This window comes from Scylla paramamosain, chromosome 26 (assembly GCF_035594125.1).
Source record: "Scylla paramamosain isolate STU-SP2022 chromosome 26, ASM3559412v1, whole genome shotgun sequence".
Lineage (NCBI taxonomy): Eukaryota > Metazoa > Arthropoda > Malacostraca > Decapoda > Portunidae > Scylla > Scylla paramamosain.
The window spans coordinates 11,065,798-11,085,679 of NC_087176.1; the positions used below are offsets into that span (position 1 = coordinate 11,065,798).

Sequence of the window (19,882 nt, forward strand, 5' to 3'; positions counted from 1 at the left end):
TATGGCAAAGCTGTGTTGAACCTACCACTTCATTGTTAATTTCCTTCAGTGTTATACCAGTCATAATAATCTGACATGATGACAGTATCAAACAACAAAATTTTTTTGGGGGAAAATAAAACCAGTGTTTCTCTCAGATATATCAATATATTCTTGTGAATATAAAACTATTACAGTTGATAATAGGAATTCATTATACAGTAAACCCCACTTATGTCAGATTAGTTGGAGGGAACATCAATCTGAGATATCCAAAAATCCAATTATTTGGGGAGAATTAGATATAGCCTTAGAAGCCATTGTGAAGACCAGCACACGCAGGAATCGGGCAGGAACACCAGTTGTGTGTGACAGCAGGACAAAGGTTGTACAGAGTGGGCAGTTTCCTGTGCACATAATATTGTAAACACTGGGTGGTTACATATTATACGTGGTATAGGGAAAAAATTAATACTTTATATTTAAATTACCTATGTATTTAGTATTTAATATTTAAATATGTATCCATCTTTTTCTGGTGTGCATCTTGAGAAAAATTTCTTAAGCACTGGCAGCATCAACTGCATCACATCATCCCCCACACTCACCTCTTTCAATGGCACTGTGCACCTCTCCAGTTTCCTCTGTTCTTGTAATTGTGTTGAAACCAAAGGTTATTTCATTCAGTGGTTATTTTCTCATATTCCTTCATTTGGATAACTCAGGATAACATAAGATGTGCTGCTCTACAGTAGAATAGTATATTAGGTACATATCTGATGTCTATGTAAGTGTCCAATTTTCCCCATATATCTCAGAAAATAATCCGAGGTACAGGTGTCTATCTGGGTGTGTGTGTGTCCAAATTCCCCCGTATATCTTGTGTGCGACTTATCCGACATCCAAGATATTTAGCTCCAACTCAGGTGGGGTTTAGTGTATTATGAAATTATCTTACCTTAAGATTTTAAAAAGTTTAAAAAAATCAATGTACCAAAATACCTTTGTATATATAATCACAGAGGTGAACAATGACACACACATTAAACATTCACCTTTAACTTACAAAAACAAAAAGCCAAGCCCACTGGTCAAACACACAAGACTTATAAAACTAGAAGCAGCAAATATATGCAAGATGCACTTTGTCTTTCTCATCAGGATTAATGATACAATTTGGCTATCACAGATCAAAAGGACGAAGGCAGTGATGCTTCATACTGACCTCAGGCACTTGGCACAGGTTCCTTTGCAAACCAGCAAGAGTCAGCTGGAAATCAAAACAACTAAAACTAATAATGTGACCCAAACAGACAAGTCCAGGAGCCAAAGTTATCATGAGCTTTGCGTTGGCACATTTTATCAATGTGGCATCATTCTCTGTTGCCAGTCCACATCCTCTATTCCATCACTCTCTCTAGTCAGTCCACATCTCTACTCCTACGTGTTCTTCCACCCTTCTCCATTAGCCCAAAATTATTAACTCATTCTAATGAACTCCTACTTACTATCATTATAATCAACTCAGGGCAGCTCAGTATAACTATCATTATAATCAACTCAAGGCATAAGCTAAGCATTATTAATCAGCTTGTTCAGGCTGCAAACATGCTATGCATTTTCTTGCTCTCTTTCACTCAGAGTGCATGATTAATTTTTAACTTGACCTATGCCAAATGCCCATAATGTTTATTATTTACTTAACTTAATGGCTAAGATGCTTACGAACATGTATAAATGTTGCATGTGGGTGTCCTGCTTCAACTCCCTCTCTGCACAGTGACGTTAATCTGGTGTGCAGCCAGATAAATGGATTTTCTTTTCAGATTTACTGACAATATTTACTTTCACTGGATAAACTGACCTTTGCACAGTGTAATCCACTGAACAATTTCTTTCTTCTGAGGGCCAGACACAAAGATGTAAAGAAGTGCATGCAAATCTGTGTATGCAGAAGTCTTGTCTTGGCTATACCTCCTTGGAATGGGATATCAGCCTTGTTTACATTTTTGCCTTTGCATGCTACAGACCATTTCTGGTATCCTATGGCAAGGTACAACACATTCTCATGAGAAGGCAGGTTTACTGATGTGGTCCTGCTGGACAGCAAGGGCATGACCCTTAAATTCACATCCACACTTAATTTCAAATACATGACCAGTGACTAAAGATGAAAGACGAGCAGACTCAGTTGTCTGCCTGGCTGGGGATTTGAACTCTGGAACTCTTAGCTGTGAGCTGAGAGTGACAGTCATTAGATCACAAGATTAGATTAGATTGCAAATTAGTAATTGCTGATATTCAAGCTAGTGAAACAATCACTGGCCTCAATTGCTCCTGTCCATAGCAAATCAAATAAAGCAAGAATATTCAACTTCAACAGGAATGAAGCTAACCTTCACAGCCACAACTTGCATTGCACTACAGCACCAAACCATCAATCTTCATTCAGTCCATAATCATCTACACGAGTTAAAATGATCCCAGCAACCACATGAAGACCTTAACAAGATAATCAAGCCCATGGACAGGTGCTACCCCTTCTTCCTTGTAACTACCTTTACCTGTTCTATGGGTCTTGGGAACAGTCTTGGCTACTTGGTGGGAGTCTGAAGATAGAATGCTGTAAGAGAGTAGGGAGGAAAATGAAACCGAGTGGGAAGATAAACCAGAGGAGAAAATAGAAATAACAACTGGAGGGTGAGACGATGTAGATGGAAAGTATAGGATAGAGGCAGTAAGGTGAGGAAGACTTTATGGAACTAAGGAAGAGAGAGAGTAGTTGAAGCTCAGTAGCAATCCCTCAGCCCCTGGTCATCCAGGTGTCTCTGCTGCCGTTCACCGTCCAAGAGTATATCTTCAAGGAGTGAGATCATTTCTGTTACCTGGTTCTTCTCATCTGTGGATTGGGAGTCAGAATGTTCACAAAATCACTCTCTCCACCTACAGCCATAAATTATCTTCTCATGAAGCAACTCAAAAGCAATAGGCAAATATAAATACTACCAAGACGGAACTATACAAAGATGTTCAAACCTTTCACATTATAACCAGGTAAACTCAACTAGGTATACGTACATGCATGCACACAAAAGCCACTCACCATCACCACAACAGTGTGGCTGACAGAGTGCTGTGAAAGCCTGCAGGAGTGAAGTAAGAGGCAGAGAAGGGCAGGCTTGGGGCATGTCCTTAGGGGTAAGAACCAACTTTTTTGGAGGCACAGGAGAAGTTGTATCAGGTTGTGGGAATCGCTTGATTCTGTGGAAAGAAGATAAGGCTGAAGGCACTGAATACTCTGGCCTGTTAAATGGTTTCCACACCAGTCTTGTTTGAAAAATGATGTGAACTGACTTGTAATTTTACATGAACCTTTATTTATTTGCTAGATGCTATCCCAGATTTATTTTGTTACGGTTCTGTATCTAATTAATAAGTTTCAGTAGGAATACGAACCCAGTTACTGCATGGTTCAATATAAGATGAAGATATGTAAAGAAAGACTTAGTGACAATAGGATCATGCTGGATTATCTTCAGGCTGCTGAATTGATGTGAGAACATGTATAAGAATTAATTATTTCTATTCCATCCCTCCCCTCTCCCCTTCGCTCTATCCCTACATACGTGGACACATTTTCAAGAGTGGAGGAATTCAGTATTTCCTGAATGGTCTTGTCTATCTGGTCCAGATGGCCAAGTACTGTCTCCTCCTTCAATGGCTCCTTAGTGCCTGGCCTGGAAGGGGAGGAGTTCTGCTGCCCACTGTCTTTGGCTGTTCCTGCCCCAACCCTGCTCCTGGAGAGGAAAAAAGTGGGTAGGAGAGAGAGAGAGAGAGAGAGAGAGAGAGAGAGAGAGAGAGAGAGAGAGAGAGAGAGAGAGAGAGAGAGAGAGAGAGAGAGAGAGAGAGAGAGCATTCAAAACACATTCAAAATAAATGTGAAACAATTTATGAATGAGTTGGTTACATTTATTAAAAATTCTCAAATTCAAGACATGGAAGTCAGGATCAATAGTAGATTTATAATTTTCTTATTTAATGCATCTTTCAATATTTTTTCCCATAATTCTTCAAGATTCATATCCATAAATGTGAATTCTGCATTTGTGAATGAGATCAATAGACAGGATTTTCTTTGTACCTTTGAAAATCTGTAAATTCAATGTTCATAAACTAGTATTTGCACAAAGAATTATTCCATGGACACCACACACACACACACACACACACACACACACACACACACACACACACAAACCTCTTCCCACCACCATCATCATCATCTTCCTGTGTTATTTGGTATCGTGTCACCAAGTCACTGAGGAAGCAGAACACCTCCCTTGCCCTTGATGCCACTGAGGCCACCAGGTCACGCCGACTTGCCAGCAGCACACACAGGTACCCACACTCACATACCCTGGGTGTAACCATGAGGAGATGTATTAGGAAGGCTCAGGAAAATTCAGTGGGAGTGAGGATGAAAACATTACATCTGCTGGAGCTGGTATAAAATAGAGACCAATTAAAGTATGGGAATACGAAAGGAATTATGCTCAAATTTGTAAGAGAAAAGACATATGTACTAATTAAAGAGAAGTGGGATTAACAAAGGAAAGAGATAATGTGCAGAGATAAAAATAACATGAGGTAAATAGAAGGAAGAGAAAATGCAGAGAGGAGACTAAAGGAAAAATAACATTACAATATAGAAAGAAGACAAAAACTAAATGGATAGTGACTAACAAGAACATAAGTGGCTTAAAATGATAGATAAAAGAAAAACTGACCCAAAAAAAAACATACATCAGAAAGTGCTGTTACATGCACAAGATTCTTAACTGTCACCTTAACCTGACCAGAGATGAGAAACAAAGATGAGGAACAAAGTAACTCACCAATTAAGTACTTTGACCACTCTGCTCTTCACCTCCTCTGTGTCCAGCTTGATGATCTTGCCTCGGCTAAACGTGATGGAGGGAAACTCTCCATCCACCATCCCTGCAGGAAACGAGGAGGGATTATGGGTAAGATATACACACAAACATGCTGAATGACTTTACTGAGTGTGAGAACAGGAAAAAATGTCTTGCAGGAATGAGTAAACACAAGCATTTATATTTCTTTCCCTAACATGCAACAATTCATAGTACTAAAAGCAATGCATAAAATCTTTATAAGCATCTACAAGGAAGAAGGGGATGAAAAAAGAATAGATTTTGCAATTTCTACCCATTTTAAAGATTGGAGGCAGCTGTAGAATGAGTAGAAATGTCCCAGAGTGGTTAGTCATTAATGAAAAATGTGCCAAAGACCAGTGAAAGAGATATACATACAAGCACACCCTTGAGGATATAAAGGATGGAAGCTGCAAGAAGCCAGCAGGCCTACACATAGCAGTCCTCAACACAGGTACGCACCATTCTTGCCGAGTGACCACAACAGATGTGTACGTATGAACTCAAGTGCCGCCAGCCGCACCTCGTTGTCCGGGTCCTCAGCACAGTGCTGCACGGCTTGCACCACTAGGCTGTCAACCTCCTCCTCACTGCACAGGGACACACACACACACACACACACACACACAGAGAGAGAGAGAGAGAGAGAGAGAGAGAGAGAGAAAGGCATTTTTAGTCTTTGTACATATAATTCTCACTATTGCTAAGGAGAGAACTGGTAAGGAGTGCCTTTGATTGTTCTCTAATTACTGTTATTTACTTTACCATGGAGATAGAGGATAAAATGTTAGTGTTTACATTATTCTTTTACTATTATTTTTCTTGCTGGGAAAGTATCAATACAAATGTATGGAAAATTTTCATTCCTTGCTGAGAGAAAATAATGAAGGGATATTATTTTTTTTAGTCTTTCATAGCAGGAAAAAAGAAAAGAAAAACAGGAAGTGCAGGAATAATAGAATAGAGATGACAAAGAGATAATACAACCCTGAGGAATGTGGATAGTATAAGGGCATAAAAAATAACCAAGAGAGGTCAGTTAAAAATGTCAAGGCAAGAAATGAAGGATAGAATATTGGCTTATAATGACAAAGCAAGAGGAGGGAACAATTCAGGCATAAAAGAACACTAAGGATTGTATAAGAATGAAATGGAAAGGAAAAAGGACACTGGAGTTAAGGGGTTACAGTATGAGGGCAAAAAAAAAAAAAAAAAAAAAAAAAAAAGTAAAAGGATTTCAAAACAAGAAAATTTTGCTTGACAGACTTAAGAAAACCATTAAGGGAAGAAATGAGAAGAAAAGAAAACTAAGGACACTGAGGGCATCATGAATAAAGATAAGGAAACACAGTATAAGGATGAGATGCAAGGAAGAGAAGGAGGCTGAGTCATACCTGAACTTGTTAGATAAAAAAAAGGTATCACAGAATGGAGGGAAAGAAAAAACAAGGACAAAGTGAAGATGCCATGAATAAAGAGAAGGACAAACAATTAAGAATGAGAAGCAAGGAAAACAAGGAAGTTAAGTTACACATGAACTTGACAACTTACAAAAAAAAAAAAAAAAAAAAAAAAAAAAAAAAAAAAAAAAAACAAGGGCAAAGTGAAGATGTCATGAATAAAGAAAAGGACAAATAGTTAACAATGAGAAGCAAAGAAAAGGTGGATGAGTCATACCTGAACTTGCCAGCTAAGAAGAGTTCTTGCACTAGGGTGAGGGCAGCCTTCCTGGCGGCTGCCTCGCCCTCATTCAGCACAGCAGACAGGGCGCGGTGGGGCAGGTTCTCCTCCTCCAGCTCCAGCTCTGACCATGCCTATCATATGCATGCAGATAGTACACAGTCATATTTGTTCATATATGTAGCATTTGCATACACACACACACACACACACACACACACACACACACACACACACACACACACACACACACACACACACATACACACACACAGGTTTAATGATAAATATGACAAATTAATTTTAAACAATGGTGCAATACGAGCTTGACTTGAACCTGTAAAAATAGTTAGGTACGAGTACACACACACACACACACACACACACACACACATATACATCATTATTTTGTTTAATGTTCTTATTTTCCCAATTCTGCAATCATTGATAGGATATAGATGGCATACCTATGTACATATATACATTTACCTATCTATATACCAGGCCAGCAATCCCACACAGGGTGCCCCTTGTTAATAGCAAGAAATACAGAGAATTAAGTTCCTAGCTCCCACACTGTCCTTTTTAGTTGCCTATTATGACATGCAAGGAATACAGTGGCAGCATTCTTAGCCCCAGCCTCAGGGGCTAAGAAAATGTGTGCATCTACTTTCATACATGTGCCTTTGACATGCACACACACACACACCTACACAAATCTTTATTTGCAACAATTTTTTGTGATACATACATACATACTTACTTAAATGTTAAATGAATCCAACTTTCTGATTTCAAACTACACAGTGCATTATTATCAAGTAAAGGAGGCTAGTTAGAAGAGGCAGGTTGACCATATTTTCCCCACAATATACTCTCCTCAAGACTCTAGAGTGTCATTAGTTGGAAGTATCTGAGACAGTAAAACTTGGGTCAGTAGTCAGGGTTAGCATTAATACATCTACAGAAAACTCAGTGCAATTTAGGAAATATCACTCTCAGCATCCTTAGGTTAGTTTCTCATCCTTTCAGTGTATTTGTGTAGATTTGTAGTTATGATCAAATGACTAAATCACATATGCAACCTGAACAAAATTAACCTGAATGGACAGCTTTGTCACTTTTGTTAAATTATTAATTTCCCTTTACCATTTTTTGTATCTGGTTAGACAGGTTGTAAATTTATGCATACTTGTATTTTCTGACTGCCTTCTAGTTCCCAGGCATATTTTAAATGGCGACAAATTCCCAATATTACAGTGTATGCATTTGCAATCTTTTCCTTCCAATGTGTCTTACCCTTCTATTGTTTGGACACTGGCCATTCTCAAGTCTGTTATTCTGTGAGCTGTTTTTTTTGGCTGGGAGATTGCTGCATTTGGGAGACCACCAATCCTGCAGGGGAACTCAAGAGTGAAGGAACAATCCTGCTGTATGTACAATGGTGTACTGCAGTAAAAAGAAGCTGTATATGAAAACCAAGTTAGATTGGTGTTATTTTTTTGGGGTCATAATTCTATACCTTGTCAATGGAGATGATGTTGGCAAGGACAGTGAAAGCACTGGCTCTGACGTAACCCTCAACATCCCCAATGGCAGTGATGACGGCAGTGTTGAGGTGGTGACGCCCCAGCCAGTTGACAAAGTGAGGGTACTCTGGAAAGCAGCAGAGAAAAGGGTGAGGGTTACTGTGAGTCAGGACATGAAGGATGTTAAAGCATTTGACAATAAAGTATTTCCAACTTAGAATGACTTGATCTTTCATATCTAAGAATGTATGACTTTCTTCCTGGGACAGCCTGTATATCCATGTCACATGCATACTGTAAATTATTAAAAGGGTTAAATACTCACTCTCCTTTGCCAGTTTCATGCAAGTAATGAGCACCTCAAGGGCTGAGTCCCGCACCTCCCACTTCACATCAGCCAGGTACACAGCCAACACCTATCAGGAAGGACATGCAAGTTATTTTTTTTAATGCATTTATTTATTAATATTTTATGTAAGAGGGGCAACACAAAAAAAATGGAAAAAAAAGAGAAGCCCACTGAGATACCAGTCCCTTAAGAAAGGTCAAAAGGATCATCCAAATTGAAGGATAAATGTCTTGAAACTTCCCTCTTGAAGGAGTTTCTAGTCATAGAAAGGAGGAAATACAGAAGCAAGTAGTGCTCCAGAGTTTACCAGAAAAAGGAATGAATGATTATGAATACCAATTAACTCTTGCATTTGTATTTGTGTGTATCTTTGTGGGGATGTCAGCTTGGTATAGAGAGTACATCTTTTAAGCTTGAAAGTATACCTGATACATAAATCAAGTATGTCTTCTAAATTAGGAAAACTGGGAAAGTAAATTTATATTTTTTATTTGTATTCAATTAATGTATGTCCTCTTCCCTACACATCCATCCTTGTATTACTGTCTGCCTGTCACATGTCTAATTATGTCTGTCTCTTCTTGTTTACCTGTCTACTTTTTTGTCCCTATATTCCTGTCTGTCTTTCTGTTGTCTGTCTGTCTTTACTACTAACTGTCTCTCACCTGTCAGTTCCTCAATTACTCTCTCTCTCTCCATATTATTGCAAATCTCATTAATCTATCTTCTAGTTGTCTACCTATATAATCTTAACTGTCTGATTCTATTTCTTTCCATCTATATCTCAACTATGTATCTGTATCTGTCTACTTGTCCTATTTCTATCTACATATCTCAACTGTCTGGATCTATTTCTATCTATCTATACCTCAACTGTCTATCTATCTCTATCTACTTGTCCTATTTCTATCTATCTCTACTTTAACTGTCTGTATCTGTCTCTATCTACTTGTACTATTTCTATCTATATCTCAAGTGTCAATATCCAACTCTGTCTATTTGTCATATTTCTACATCTATATCTCAACTGTCTGTTTCTATCTCTATCTACTTGTCGTATTTCTATCTATACTTCAACTATCTGCATCCGTCTCTGTCAGCTCGTCCTCACCTGGCCCATCTGCTCCACACTGTTGTGCTCCAAGTTGCCGCTGTTCACCAACATGGACATCACTGGTGGAATGAAGCCATTAATGCAGGAATTCATGGCCTTCAGGGCAGACACCTTTACCTGAGGGGCACAGAGAGAGACACTGTAGGTCTGTTGCTTCATTAACATATTTCCTTTTAATCTGTGATGTCTCCTTTTGTTCACAGAGATGTGCTGATTATGGAGCTTCCAGTTATGCTTTGGAATTTGTAGATTGTTTGAATGGTCCTTGAATCTCTAATCTTACAGTTGCTAAAAGATGCACTCATGAAAACAATAACAACAACAAATAAATAAGTAAATAAATGAGATCTACATAAGGCACAAGACTCTTATTTTGAAGAATTTTTGATAGATTACATTTGTGGTTTGAACACACTTACAAACACAAGACACCTCATTTGAAGTGTGTGTGTGTGTGTGTGTGTGTGTGTGTGTGTGTGTGTGCATACCCACCTGGGAAGAGAGGCCAGGGATCTGAGCCATGTCACACAGCTTCCCCATCAGGCAGACAGAGGCATAGCACTTCCTCCAGTCAATGTTGAACCTGCACAAGGAAGATATAAAACACTTGCACCTTATATCTGTCTTGACTGCCACCATTACCATCATTATTGTTACAACTGTCACCATAACCATTACTGGCAGTCAGTACGCAATGACAACTAATAGGTTTTGCTATGAAAGGATAAGTCCAAAGAGGACAAGTATTTTTTTGGTAGAATCAAGTTCACAAAACTATTCAATGCTATGAGGTTACCTTTCTATATCTGATGCCTCTTCCTACAAAAATCTCACAGGGGAAATGCAGAAGTGTCTCCAGTGAGTCCTGTCCTTGCATGTTCTAAATCCTTCCTCCTATTTCCTTCTCTCACATACAGCACCATTATTCTCCAATTTCACAATATTTCACATATCAAAATGTTCAGGAATTTTAACCCTTTCACTGCAATACAAAACAATTACCACTACCAGAAGTAATGCTTGAAATCTTTATGTCGAACACATAAAGATGTCTCAGTGACTAGTAATTAAAGAAAGGTGTACCAAATAGCAGTCAAAGGGTTATTAAGTGCACGACGGACACACCTTTCCACCAGTTTCCTGACGCCATCAATCACCGTGCGCTGGAGCCCCACGTGGTGCCTGATGGGGGAGGAGGGGCACACCTGGGAGCACAGCATGAAAGTCAGCCCCTGGAAGATCGTCACAGCACACGCCTGAACAGGGAAGAGGGCAGGTGGTTAGGTGGGTGAAGTACCTTTGTGTGGAGAAATGGAGACATATATATACAGAGGTGATAAATGTGGTGAGAGATATTTTTATGAGTCTCAGTTTACAAATGTTTGATTTTTTTTTCTTAAGTTATGAAAAATTTTTGTCATTTGTCCTAATTTATGAGTGCAGAATTTACATATACAAATAATGATGTCAAACATTTCCCTATCAAATGCTAAATATGCATAACATTTATTCTGATATGTGAGTTTTCAATTCTAAATACAGCATTGAAGAACATAACTTAAAGTCATTCCTACACAATTTTATTTTACACTCACACACACACACACACACACACACACACACACACACACACACACAGACTCACAGGATTAAGGTGATCAGCCACAGCAGTGATGGCAGTGATGCAGGTGACAGCTGTTTGGACTGTCTTCTGTGTGTCCTTACAGAAGGATGCCACCATCTGCCTTTCCAGTTTGCCTGCCTCAGCCTGAAAGAACCACAAGTGTCAAGAGCATCACTTAAACAGTCACCACCATCATTACAAGTTACACAGTGAGAAGCTTATCATTTAACCAACAAGCCTCAAACAAATATCACCACCATCATCACAAGTTACATAAAGAGAAGCTTATCATTTAACCAACAACCCTCAAATAAAAAAAAGTTAAAAAGAACAAAAACAAAGAACAATTAATCCACATGTATTATAATAACAAAAAGCAAAGGACTTAATGCATCACCTTAATTTCCTCCTTTGTACTGATGCGGTTTTGCACTTCATCTCTCCATTTTGCCATTATCTTCAACTTCTCTGGCCATGCCTCCATCATCTTCCCCAGGCAGGACTGATACAGGGCCACCAGGCAGGTCACCTATGTGCAGGGAAGGGGAAAGGTGGAGAGTGTCATGAGGTGGAGAAGGAGGAGAATAAGAAATAAAGAAAGAAGAAAGAAAAATGAAGTTGTGTGTGGATATTCTCTCTCTCTCTCTCTCTCTCTCTCTCTCTCTCTCTCTCTCTCTCTCTCTCTCTCTCTCTCTCTCTCTCTCTCTCTCTCTCTTGCTACTAGATTATTTTCTGATGATTTCTAACTGCTCCAAAGCATAACTTGCAGAATTTGAAACAGTTCTGAGCATACATACATTCATTCCTTGCTACTCCTACTACCAACACTGCAACACTTCAACTACATCACAGTGCATTTGCTTCCTCTCTACACACACACACACACACACACACACAGGTGGAATATATTACTGGAAGAAGTCACAGGCACCAAAAAAACAAGTATAGGTTCAAGAAAAAAATATGATAAAGTAATATGAAAACAAAGGACACTAAGCATGACTTAACTGTCCAAAAACACAAACCGATGAGAACAATTATACACAAACACACACCTCAAAAGCAGTAATAATATGCAGCAAGGCTTCTACAGATGTGAGGTCAATTTTGTGTTCTTCCTTCATTCTCTTCATCATCACATCCCAGTATTTATGCACATTTGCAGATGACCTGGTAGAAAAAGGAGGTGTATTTGTACATGAATGATTGGCTGTTCCCTAAAGCAACTGCAGCATCACACACACATATAAAGACATAAAATGTTCAAATAAATCAGTATTAAAAGTCATGCAGAGCTCACCTGACGAATGATTCAATGTAGCCCCGTTCCAGCAACAAACGAGAGAGAGTTATCACGTCAGCACACAGTGAGTCCAGAAGAAACTGTTCCAGGATGCCGTAGTTCATCAGCTTCTCATAGAACTGGAAAAAAGTCATGCTGGGTTACCCTTAAGACTATATACAAACCACTTTTAAAAGCCTAAAATATGAGTACTTTATGACACTCTTACAGTAACCAATGGCACATTCACAGTCAAAGGTTTATTAACTCTCTTCTGTTGTCCTCTGATAAGCTGGCAATCTGCTTACAAATTATAACAACTGATAGATTCTAATGAGATTAAAAGATTTATGGTTGGAGAAAACAGTGGGAGTGTGGCCAGTTATTCAACTTCTGACCATAAATGTGCAATGGAATTAAAACCCTCTACATGCACAAAGCAGGCCCAGGTAAAATCAAAGGCCTGAGACACTCACCTCCCTCATTAATACACTATTCTCTTCTTACCTTATGCAGCAGGTTCAGTATGAGTAAGTCGGTGCAACTGCTGACAGAGCTGTCCGAGACTTTGTTCTGCAGGATGGCCAGGATACGAATGTTGATGTCATCTACGTCACGCATCTTGGTGTAAATCCCAGACTTGCCCAGTGTCTGAGGGAGGATGAGGAGTGAGGAAAGGGAGGATGGAGGTAATGCAGGATGAGTAAATAGGAAGAAGCAGTGATATCACTCCAGTACCTCATGTTTTTCTGTCTTAGGTAGCCTTCCTGCTTGTTAGTTTATGCATTTACTTAAATATGATATTATTTCCCTTGAAAGGCTTCAATTCATTTAACCATACTGGATGTTTTTCTTTTTTATGCTTAACTTTTATAACTATCTAACACTACTTTCATCAATCCTATAGCAAATGCTTAGATAGAAAACACATTCAGTTCATTATTTATAATAGCGTGTTCTTTCAAAATGTCTATCTAATAAGAAATATAAGTTTTCATGGTTTTCAGACCAAATACTGCCGCTGAGAATCTGATACAGTTTTAATATTGAAAATGCTTTTCATGTTAAACTTGTTATTTTAATCTCTGTTACTGTCAACTAATTTATTTGTAATAGTCTTGCTATACTGATTCTATCAAATCCATTAACTAGATGCCTTTAATTTTTCATTTAGAGAAAGAGAACATGACTAATTGCTCTAATCTTTCCTCACATGACATGTTATACATCATTACAATTTATTCTGTTGCAAACATTGGTGAGGAGGAAGTGAATAATGACACATACAGGATGTAGATATAAAATAATTTAAAAAACATGCCACACCTTCCTTTCTTATCAACGAGTAAATTTTTACACCACACCACATCACATTACATTACACAGCTTTCCCTCATCTTCAACTAACATTTCTTTTCTCCCAGTAATAACAGTATAAATAGCACACCATACCCTCACATCACACCATACAACACCACACTGTCTTGAACCCTCATCACACAACACCACACATTCACACACCTGCCAGAAGAGCTGCTTGAAGACACTGAGTACCCTGAGGTTTGTCTGTCGAATCTCCTCTGCCTCTGGTCCATTGTCCATGTGAGAACGCAGTTCACAAAACTTGTCTGAGAGGAGGTACAGATCCTTCACCAGCCCCTCAAAATGCTGAGGGAAAAAAACAAAAGGGTGTGTAAAAGGAGATAACAAAGAAATCAAACAGGGAAACACTGACAGTGTGGAATGGGAAAAGAAGGTAGAAAAGCTAAAAATCATGAATTTTAATTATCAACAAACATTTTTTGGAATTATAACCTTGCTCTCTGTGAACCTTATCAAAATATATAAACCCCCTTATATTTAGTGTGACAAGCTACTCAAACAGGAAACAGGAAAATTTCATGATAAAATAGGTTCAGAAAAAAGAAAACTGCAAGAATAAAATAACTGAGAGAAAAAGTACACTAACACAAACACAGATAAAACACCTATAATATACCAAGTGTAAGGGCTCACCTGTGTGTCTCTCAGGTTCAGCATAAAGGTAACCATGGCGTTCACTCCCTCACGTTGTACAAAGATGCTGGGGCTACGGAGGCATGGCAGCAGCATCTTCTCCCAGATTCCTGTGACAGAGATGCACAAAGAGGAGGAAGATGAATGTAAGAGTACAGTAAGATATCAATATACATTCTCCTTTATATTTATTACACATATGCAACTGACTGTAGCATTCTTATGACTCCTCTCAGCTCCTTACCATTCTTGACAAGCCACAGAAGGCCATCAGGGTGTGCCATCAGGGCCATTGCCAGGGAGAGGGCTGGGGATGCCAAGCTAGGTTCACTCCGCACACTTGGCAGGGACACCATGAACAGGGACAGTGCCTGAAGGAAAAGAGAGGTGAGAAAGAAAAATTATGTGATAATGAAAATTTTTTAACCAGTGTATGATAAAAAAAATGCAGTAATAACAATCTCTAAATAAAATTATGCAATATAAATGCTCAGTTTGATTTCAAAATACACCATTGAAAGCAAAAGGAATTATTTAGTAATTCAAATATTCAAGTTTCTCTATTTTTCTTAAAGCTCAGTAAAACTGTCTAGGATTACTCAACTGACATAACAAGTCATTAGCAGCCACAAGGTTAAAAGAGACATAACAAGCTTGACTTAGTAATGTAAAAAATATACTTAAGCAAGAACATCCACCTTGCTATCCTCCAGGTTGCTGAAGTCAGCCTCGACAGTGACAAGGGAGGCCAGCACACGTAGGGCCAAGGCCACGCTAGCTGAGTTGCTGGTATTGGCAACCACCAGTGGGTCCAGGACAGTCTGAACAAAGTGTAGCAGTGTCACCCGTTGGCCCCAGTCTTGGCCTGAGAGGGAGATGAAGATGAGACACAATTATCCTCATCTTAGCTGGCTTGCAAGGTGTAGTAGTGCAACAAAATCCAATATGTTAGACTTAGCAGTGTGAACTGGCATGAAAACAAAGATATAATAGGTTGTTACTCCTTAAAGCATAACATTTTCCACTGCCTGAAATTTCTGATAGGTGACCTGCAACGGACAGCTCTTGGGTTGCATTACGTGGGCATCACATCCTCACCTCCTTCCTTAGCATGCAGCAGAAATGTGTGGAGGTGGGAATGTAGTTTGAGGAGCAGTGTGTCATCCCTCACCGCCAACAGTGCCCCATCACCCTCCACAGCACCGAGCTTCTCCAGCACATCCTCCACCCGTGCCCACGCCTCACAGTCCTGCATTGTCACGCCTGCACTGGAAGAGCTGATGGTGTCTATGGAAATTCTGGAAAAGACAAGAGGTGGCATATTAAAGTAGGTAATTTTTGGCAATCATTCCATTAATTTCAAGATGAAAGTACTTTTTTGTAATATATTTCAATTCTGGATAACGAAAGATTGACATGTCACATTGCATCTCTACTAACTCACTACAGATGGACAGAAATCAGTGGTAATTTTCATTATTATCTTAAGGTATAGGTATAAATTCTTCCCTTACCACAAACCTTTACAATTTTTTTTGTTAAATCACATTCAACTAAAGTACCACAAGCAATCTACCTTACTGCAGAAGCAGAGGGTGCCATGTTTGCTGTTATGGCTTGTAATGAAGCTAACAGGAAGTGTGACAAGTCTGTGTTAGTGATTATCATTTACACTCCTAGCATCATGCAACCCTCCACTTACTGTTGTGTGTTGCAAGCTAGTGTATATATGTCTTTATTACTCTAGCACAACAAATAACACTAAGTAAAAATATACTGGTGTCAAAAACAGCTCTTATACAGGTTTATAACAATACAGAGCTATAAATCATAGAGAAAAACAGGAGTACTGGCCGAAATCCAAAGTCTATCCAGCACGTATGGATCACTCTTATTAGTACCCTGTATCATCATATTTAGCCTTATCTACCACTATATCACGTGCCATATGATCTGCAAACACTGCAAAATGATCAACAACCCTTGTAATACGCATGTATAAATATTTCCTATTATTACGTCACCTAGCGAGTCACAGATGAATCCATTAGGCGAGTTCGTCAGGTGAGACAAAACCAACCTCCACCCCTCACTCTCTTTTCCTGCTGCTTCCCCGGGACTGACACACGCTGACACGCACCTCAATGTTCCCTCGAGGTACTCCTGCACTCACAGAACCGTTATCTTTGCCTCGAAGTTAGCACCTGTCGCTGTTGATTACTTGTTTTTTTTTTACTGTCTTTCCCGGCAGCATCCAAGAACTCAAGCGCTGGACTGTGTGTGTGTGTGTGTGTGTGGGTATCCATGTGTCCGTCATCAGAACACCATCTGAATATGAAATATAAATGAGGAAATGATAAAATAACAATGAATGAAAAAGTGAAATGATAATTGTTTTAAAAATGATGACTTACTAGAAAACAAAGAAATACTGAATATTTCCAAGAGAAAAGGAACCGTAGATATTGTTAAGAAAACTGTAAAGTAGTAATAGAAACTAACAGAACTTACTTAAAAAGAATAAGATATATGAAAATGCAATAACTGATAAGGGAGAAAAAAATAACAACAAAACAAGATAATATAAGTACAGAGAGTAGCTGAAAAGGGAGCCGTTGGAAAAAAAAAAATGCTCGCCATTCGACTAATTTGTGGGCTGTGGAACAATAGCACTGTATCCGTGATAGAAGTGACAACTTAATTAAGAGACAGGTTATCATGGAATAAAAAATTCAAGCCAGAGAGGTGAATTGCTAGACTTCAGTATTTAACTGTGTCCTTAGATCAGATTACTTTCAAGGATAACCTCAGTAAACAGGAAAGAAAAAATAATAATAATATTCATAATGCACGCATACGTTATACTCGCAAAGACAGACAGAAGTGAGATTCTGCAGTGATTAAATCACTGGTGGAACTCGAAAATAAAAGTAAGCTCCATTTAACTATAGTAAAATTAAGAAAAAGTTGTGTAAAAAAGGAGAGAGAAAAAAGATGAGAGGAACTCCTTGTACTGTTGATATATTATTGGTAGATATGTCTTTATGCTTATGTCTGACATCTTTTTCGAGCGCATTATCTGTTCAGATCCGGGACCCTCCTGCATAATCTGACTAATCATGACCTTGACGAGACGACTCAAAGATATCATTGTGCAACACCAAGAGTACACACACACACACACACACACACTCTCTCTCTCTCTCTCTCTCTCTCTCTCTCTCTCTCTCTCTCTCTCTCTCTCTCTCTCTCTCTCTCTCTCTCTCTCTCTTACTTCCAGAGAGAGAGAGAGAGAGAGAGAGAGAGAGAGAGAGAGAGAGACGTATGAATATTAAAAAGAAAGAAAAAGAACTTTCTCGTCACATCTCATTCTACAGCAATTACGAAAGATGACAAGAAGAGAAACAAAGATGCACTCTCAAGATTATTTGCACACACACACGCACAAACACACACACACACACACACACACACACACACACACACACACACACACACACACACACACACACACACACACACACACACACACACACACACACACGCATGTTCATTTTAGGTATTGCTGCCTTGAAAAGTTGTTCAAGAAGAAAAAGATGGAAGAAGAGGAGGAGGAGGAGGAGCAGGAGGGAGAGGAGGAGGAGGAGGAGGAGGAGGAAGAGGAGGAGGAGGAAGAGGAGGAGGAGGAGGAAGAGGAGGAGGAGGAGGAGAAGAAGAAGAAGAAGAGAAAAAAAAAGAAAAAGAAGATGAAGAAAAAGAAGAAAAGGAAGACGAAGAAGAAGAGGATTAGGAGGAGGAGGAGGAGGAGGAGGAGGAGGAGGAGGAGGAGGAGGAGGAGGAGGAGGAGGAATAAAAAGAAGAAGGAGGAGGAAGAAGAAGAACAACAACAACAACAACAAGAACAACAACAACAACAACAACAACAACAACAACAACAACAACAGGAGAAGGAGAAGGAGGAGGACAAGAACAGCAAGATTTCCTCACTTACACTTCACAAACACGATAATGAATCTTAACCACTGACCATTTGTAGTCTTGTCCAAGCATTACCGTGACTCAGGGGTCTTCACAGTACAACACAGGCAGGATGCAACACCACAGCAAGCAACAGGCCGGAAAACTCCCCCTCCGGCAGCGGCGACAGCTTAGGGATCGATCGGTCACGTTCCCGTCTCGTGCGTGCTAGGTCAGGGTCACGGCCCGACCTCAGGAGCTCTCCCTCTCAATACCATTTGTCTCGTTACTTTTCCTCAGCTTCAGGGTTTAATGCGTTAGTCTGGCACGTATTCCCAAATGATTCCGTGTCTCTTTCAACAGGGTCTAGTGGAGGTTCTTGGTGTTTCAAGGGTGTTTTCATGGTTCTGGTGATAATTTGTTTCGTCTCATGTCTTTTAACAGGATCTAGTGGAGATTATTAAGGTTTCAAGGTTGTTATGCGTTACCGTGACTTGTATTTTCAAATGTTTCCGTGTCTCATCTCTCTTTTAATTGTCTAGTGGAGGTTATTAGGGTTTTCAAAGATGTTTTCATGGTTCTAATGATAGTCTAGCAAGAATTCTGCATCATGAACAAGGAAAGTATTCATGAGCAGGCAATAAATCAGTGGCATTTGAAAATAGTCTTTAGTGAGAGAACAAAGCGCTAAGAATAGAGGTCTTGATGGCACGGGAAGGGTGGGGAGGAATCTGCGCCTTTACCCTCCTGCTTCTCGTACTTCAAATCATGGTGTTGCTAATAACAAACAACCTCGTAATGGAAAAAGAAAAAAAAATCTAGCGCTGTTGGTTCTTCCCTTGTGTTCCTTTGTGCATGACTGGACCACAATGGCGAGATAACACATGGCAGGCTCATCTCCTAGGTCTCAATATAACTAATCACCTCGCACCGCCTTTCCCCACGTTGGTTTCACACAAATATCATCACACAATCCATTCCTTGAAGCGCATTGTCGGGTAGAAAGATGTAACACTTATTTAGACTCCCGCAGAAGGGATTGTTTTCTTCAGATGGTGAGTAGAAGAGAGTAAAAATTATAATCTGTCCCTTTGTGTTTCAAGGTCACACTAAATTGGCGGCAGAGGTGAGACTGACTTCGCGGGTGACTATCTGGTACTCAAATTACGCCACTAGATTCAAGGATCGAATGCCCAACCCTCAGACTGAACTCCACTCGTGTCTAACAAACAGAAAACAATTTCAAGGAAGAACCAAACTACGTAATGTCCAGTAATATATTCTTAAACGCTTCCCTTCTTCATGACGACCACTTTCAAAGACCACAGAGGTAATTGGTCAGATGTTCATGGGTATTTCTCCTATTGATAGTGTAGATCATGAAAATATCCCTGAAA

General features: G+C 39.4%; 1 protein-coding gene across 8 annotated transcripts; it reads right to left on the bottom strand.

Annotated features, from left to right (window-relative positions):
* Positions 1-127: 127 nt before the first annotated feature.
* Positions 128-16,829, bottom strand: LOC135113733 (uncharacterized). 8 transcript variants are annotated; one of them, XM_064029277.1, is made up of 24 exons: positions 16,733-16,829; positions 15,627-15,826; positions 15,227-15,393; positions 14,773-14,899; positions 14,529-14,638; positions 14,034-14,180; positions 13,020-13,163; positions 12,531-12,652; positions 12,286-12,400; positions 11,628-11,759; positions 11,252-11,374; positions 10,732-10,862; positions 10,099-10,189; positions 9,604-9,723; positions 8,469-8,559; positions 8,137-8,270; positions 7,914-8,009; positions 6,612-6,748; positions 5,397-5,524; positions 4,875-4,977; positions 4,238-4,396; positions 3,606-3,776; positions 3,083-3,240; positions 128-2,878 (listed from the first exon to the last, which is right to left on the bottom strand). In XM_064029277.1, exons 1-24 carry the CDS (start codon positions 16,780-16,782, stop codon positions 2,769-2,771), a joined length of 3,066 nt encoding a protein of 1,021 aa, XP_063885347.1. In that variant the 5' UTR covers positions 16,783-16,829; the 3' UTR covers positions 128-2,768. The 8 variants fall into 8 exon arrangements, with proteins under 8 accessions (XP_063885347.1, XP_063885350.1, XP_063885351.1 ...); XM_064029280.1 differs by having other exon boundaries at positions 16,669-16,827; XM_064029281.1 differs by having other exon boundaries at positions 16,609-16,820.
* Between the last annotated feature and the right edge of the window lie 3,053 nt (positions 16,830-19,882).

Bases quoted from the DNA above. Each gene is read 5' to 3' on its own strand.
- LOC135113733 (XM_064029276.1), bottom strand. From the start codon at position 16,196: ATGATAATCACTAACACAGACTTGTCACACTTCCTGTTAGCTTCATTA. The intron at 11,375-11,627 runs GTGATGCATTAA...TGGTTCTTTCAG, and splicing joins GTACAAAGGAGGAAATTAAG to GCTGAGGCAGGCAAACTGGA. The intron at 10,863-11,251 runs GTGAGTCTGTGT...TTCCCTGTTCAG, and splicing joins TGGCTGATCACCTTAATCCT to GCGTGTGCTGTGACGATCTT.